Source organism: Orycteropus afer, unplaced genomic scaffold (assembly GCF_000298275.1).
Source record: "Orycteropus afer afer isolate SDZICR_OR568_19922 unplaced genomic scaffold, OryAfe1.0 scaffold00067, whole genome shotgun sequence".
In the NCBI taxonomy this organism is placed as follows: Eukaryota; Metazoa; Chordata; class Mammalia; order Tubulidentata; family Orycteropodidae; genus Orycteropus; species Orycteropus afer.
The window spans coordinates 11,339,179-11,344,490 of NW_006921654.1; the positions used below are offsets into that span (position 1 = coordinate 11,339,179).

Below are 5,312 nucleotides of genomic sequence, written 5' to 3' on the forward strand. Positions count from 1 at the left end.
ATGGGGAATGAAGTCTTAGAAAAGCAAGTTCAGAGCTGAGCAGATGGGTCTCTTCACACTGCCTGCTGGAACAGGTGTGTCTGCACCCCATCAAAATTCCCCACCTCACTTACCACTTCAGTAATTACCAGTCCAACTTACAAATGTGAGCACCTGTGTTTCTTTGCCAAAAGGATTTTGCTGGCTGCTGAAATCCGCTTTGCAAATCTTTGTGAAAGACCTAAAGTGCCAGAGAATTGAGGCCTCCAGAGGCCTCCTTAAACCAATGACTGACAGTATATACACTTCCTTAGGCAACTTTGAAAAGTTTTACACTAGCACCTAGTGTTCCCTAGCCCAATTAAACTCTAGCTGTTCAGTATGGTACCCAGCTGATCACATGCCCTTTATTTGCAGCCTTCCCAAATCTGTCTCTCTCCTTCCTCTTCCAGCATTTCTTTCACCTCCTAAATAAAGTATTTGCTCAAATTTTTGTCACAGGGTTTGCAAACTAAGATTCCTGACCATTAAAACAAAGGTCCCAAAAAGTCCCACAACCACGCGGTTGTGTCTCTTAATTGTCCTTACTTGATATCCCAAATGTAGATGTAAGTGTCCACAGAGCTGGTAACCAGGAGATCTGGCTCAAATACTGCCCAGTCCAAATCACTAGGAACATAAGAAATAAAGAAAACAAGAGAAAATAAAAATAAGAACAGAATCAGGTTCCAAAGCACTAAAAAATTTAGTCTCTAGTGGCTTCAGAAACTCACTGTTAATGGGTCTCTTAACACAGTTTAGGCTGGGAGTCTCTATGGGAACAAACAAGACTTAAGTGATCCCCAAAGGAACCTCTCAAGTCTCTCCCCCTGTAGTCTCCAGCTATATTATTGCCTGTTCCAAAAAAAGAAATGGAGCATTTCCCTTCCTCACACAGAGAGAGAGAGAGAGAGAGAGAGAGAAAAAGAAAGTGAGAGAGTCAACAGACAAAAGAAAAGAAAAACATACAAAATAATCTCTGAGCTACCATTTTCTAAACTAGACATAACCACAGATGCCTTGAGAAAACCCCACGCCTCTTTCAGCTATGGCAAACCGCTGGGTTGCCAGCACTCTCATGGATGGCAAGCAAGCCTCTGGTGCTCCCTACTCTTAGCCTCATTGCTAGAAAAGCAGTTACCACACAGAACATTTAGCACAAGCCAGGGAGTCTGATGCATCCTCTCTCTTTACAGGTCAGCTTTACCACCCTTGCACTCCCTGCCGTTCCTCCTAAAAATAAGGATTCCCTATCCTGAAACTGTGACCCAGGGAAAGAGTGGATCAAGGAACTCCAGAAGTCAACTGGAAGAGCACAAGTGGCAGGCAAGTCTGCATCTGGATCGCAACTAATGCGGGAGCTCTACACGCCACCCCACAGCTGCTGGAGAAAGAGTACAGGTCTGCTCTGCGATGTCTGGAGTACTTCTGGGCACTACTGACTATGGAGAGTGGCATTCTGTTGGCATAACTTCCTCTCCCTCTTGCAGCAAAAATCACCTCTAATCCTTTACTCTGGATTGGGTTTTATCTAAGTGTCTTCTGGGACTGGGGTTAACAGGCAAACAGATGGTGATTCATCCAAACTGGATGTTCTTCACTACGAAAGTCACTACTCGATGAATGCCAACAACCTACCAGCCACACAGAGAAGCACACTAAAGCTATGGGCAGGTGGTATCTTAATTTTGCCTCCAGGGGACTGGGACAACATGATAGTGTGTACCACAAGCTCTGGGGATCACTGAACAGAGATCTCCAGCAGTGCTCTCTCTAATCTGGAGGAACAATGACAAATGACAGGCCAAGGAGCTGTGGAGGGCTGGTGCCTACCTGATGACACGAGTATGGCCTTGTAAGGTTGTGCCAACTTCCCCACTGCCGTCTTTCCACTTATAAAGGTCAACCCGTTGGTTACTCTGGAAAGAAATAAAGGCAGCAAGTAGCATAACATGCAGATCAAAATACATGCTGAAGGCTGAGAAGCAGCAGCCACACAGGAACCAATTTGCATGGCAAATATCTTACAGGTTGAACTTTGAAAAAAAGGTATCAGACCAAGCACAACCAAGATTAGTATGAACTGAGCTCAGTATGTAGGACTTTGAATTTCAAAAGAGAAAGGCATTATTATTTTTAAAAAACATCCCTCTTGGAACAGTTTCAGCTGAACTGAAGCTACAGATGCACTACCAAGCACGTGCGTTATGGATTACGGAGATGCCCCAATCACTGAAGGAACCTTCTCCCTGTTGTAAAGGTAGCAACACCCAAAGGTCTCTCCAGCTAACTGGATGTTTTCAGCTCAACCTTCCCACTACTAACTGCCAAAAGTCCACCTACTACGCTTTTAAAAATGCAGATACAGAGAAGAAAAAGGAAACACCACCAGAAAGGTGTCCAAAAAGACAAAATTGTGCAAGACCCCTTGAAATACACCTAGACTTTACTTCTTAAAAGGTCAAGTAGAAAGAGACAGGGAAAATGGGCCACAAGAAATCACAGCTACAACAGAAAAAATTGGAGCAGGGGGCGGGGGGAGTAACCAGCAAAATACTTAAGGAAACAATAAACCCTGCTCTTGCTGGGTGGTGTGCTCTGTAGATGTCTATAAGGTCAAGTTGGTTGATCATATTGTTTAGTTCTTCTGCATCTTTTTTAAGTTTCTTTCCAATTGTTCTCTCTCTTATTAAAAGTGGTATATTAAAGTCTCCTACCAATACTGTGGAGTCATCTATTTGTCTTTTCAACTCTGTTAAAGTCTGATTTATATATGTGGGGGGCTCACTCTTTCATTGGGTGCATAAATATTTATTATGGTTATTTGACTTTACAGACATCTACAGAGCACTTCACCCAACAACAGCACAATATACATTCTTTCCCAGCACACATGGAATATTCTCCAGGATAGGCAACATGTTAGGCCACAAATGAAGCCTCATTAAATTTAAAAACACTGAAATACTGCAAAGCATCTTCTCAGATCACAATGCTATAAAATTAGAAATCAACACTAGGAAGACAAATGGAAAAAGAGCAAATGCATGGAAACTGAATAACACTCCCCTCAAAAACTGGGAAAGAGAAGAAATTTTAAAATCCCTTAAATCAAATGAGAATGAAAACACAACTTACCAAAATCTTTGGGACACAACAAAAGCAGTGATCAGATGCCAATTTATAGCAATAGATGCACACATCAAAAAGAAGAAAGATTCAACATTGTATTGGAAGTCCTAGACAGGGCAATAAGGCAAGAAAGGGAAATCAAAGGCATCCAAATTGGTAAAGAAGAAGTAAAACTATCCCTATTTGCTGATGATATGATCCTATACATAGAAAACCCAAGAGATTCAACAAAAGTCTACTGGAACTAATTGAGAGATTTAGCATAGTGGCAGGATACAAGATCAACATACAAAAATCAGTTGAATTCTTCTACACCAGCAAAGAGACTGTTGAAAAACAAATAAGGAAATCAATACCATTTACAATAGTTACCCAAAAAATAATATACTTGGGAATCAATCTCACTAGCAATACAAAAGACCTGTACAAAGAAAACTACAAAACACTACTTCAAGAAACAAGAAGAGAACTACATAAATGGAAGAACATACCATGCTCATGGATAGGAAGATTAAGCACTGTGAAAATGTCAATTCTACCCAAAGGTATTGATACATTCAGTGCAATCCCAATCCAGATCCCACCACTATTCTTGAAGAATATGGAAAAACCTATCACTAATTTTACCTGGAAAGGAAAGAGACCTCAGATAAGCAAAGCACTTTTGAAAAAGAAGAACAAAGTAGGAGGTCTCACACTTCCAGATCTCAAAACCTATTATACAGCCACAGTAGTCAAAACAGTCTGGTATTGGTACAACAGACACACAGACCAGTGGAACAGAATTGAGAACCCAGAAAAAGATCCATTGACCTAGAGTCAGCTGATTTTTGACAAAGGGCTGAAATCCGTTACATGGCAAGAGATGGTCTCTTTAACAAATGGTGCTGGGAAAACTGGATATTCATTTGCAGAAAAATGAAGCAAGATCCATATCTCATACCATACATAAATAGTAACTCCAGATGGATCAAAAACTTAAGTGTACAACTTAAAAGTATAAAGTTCCTCAAGAAAAAACTAGGGGCAAATTTAGGGGCCCTAATTTATGGCATGGGAGCTCTGGTGACATAATGCCTAAAGCATTTGACTGCTAACCAGAAGGCTGGCAGCTCAACCCATCAGCCACTCTTTGGAAGGAAGGGTGGGCAATCTACTTCCATAGTGATACTGCCTCGGAAACCCAAGGAGGGTTCGCTGTAAGTCAGATCCGACTCGACGGCAGTGAGTTTGGTTTGGTTTGGTAATTTATGGCACAAATAGACTGTCAGGCATAACCTAAAATGCACAAACAGCAGAAGATAAACTAAATGAATGGCACCTTCTAAAAATTAAATTGTGATATGCTTCCAAAGACTTCTCCAAAAGAGTCAAAAGAGAACCTATAGATTGGGAAAAATATTTGGCAATGACATATCTGACAAGGGACTTTTCCTGAAATTTACAGAAAACTCCAACACCTCAACATCAAAAAGACAAACAATCCAACTAAAAAATGGGCAGAAGACATTAACAGACACTTCACCAAAGAAGATATTCAGGTGGCAAACATGTGAAGAAATGTTAGTGATCATTAGCCATTAGAGAGATACAAATCAAAACAACCATGAGATACCATCTCACCCCAGCATTAATAGCAAAGTACAAGACAGAAAATAACAAATGCTGGCAAGGATGTGGAGAGACTGGGACTCTCTTACACTGCTGGTGGGACTGTAAAATGTTACAACCACTGTGGAAACAGGTGTGGCAATTCCTTAAAAAGGTGGAAATAGAAATACCATTTGATCCAGCAATCTCATTACTAGGTATATATCCTAAAGAAATGAGAGACAGGACGTGAATAGATATATGTACACCATGTTCATCACAGCACTATCCACAGCAGCAAAGACATGGAAAAAAACCTAAGTGCCCATCAACAGAGGAATGGATAAACAAACTGTGGTAAATACACACAATGGAATACTATACAACCTTAAAGGATAATGTAAAATTTGCAAAACACCATATAACATGGATGAACTTGGAGGACAATATGCTGAGTGAAATGAGTAAATCATAGAAGGACAAATCTTGTATTAGTCCACTGTTATAAAAAGTCAAGAAAAGGTTTATACATAAAAGGAAATTTCCTTTGTTAATTACCAGGGACGGGAGGG

General features: G+C 40.5%; 1 protein-coding gene across 1 annotated transcript in view; it reads right to left on the reverse strand.

Annotated features, from left to right (window-relative positions):
* The window catches only part of WDR59 (WD repeat domain 59), a 133,640-nt gene that overhangs the window by 97,926 nt on the left and 30,402 nt on the right, over positions 1-5,312 (reverse strand). Inside the window, 2 exon segments of the mRNA XM_042780888.1 lie at positions 568-648; positions 1,852-1,937. Of these exon segments, the coding sequence (XP_042636822.1) occupies positions 568-648; positions 1,852-1,937 (167 nt within the window).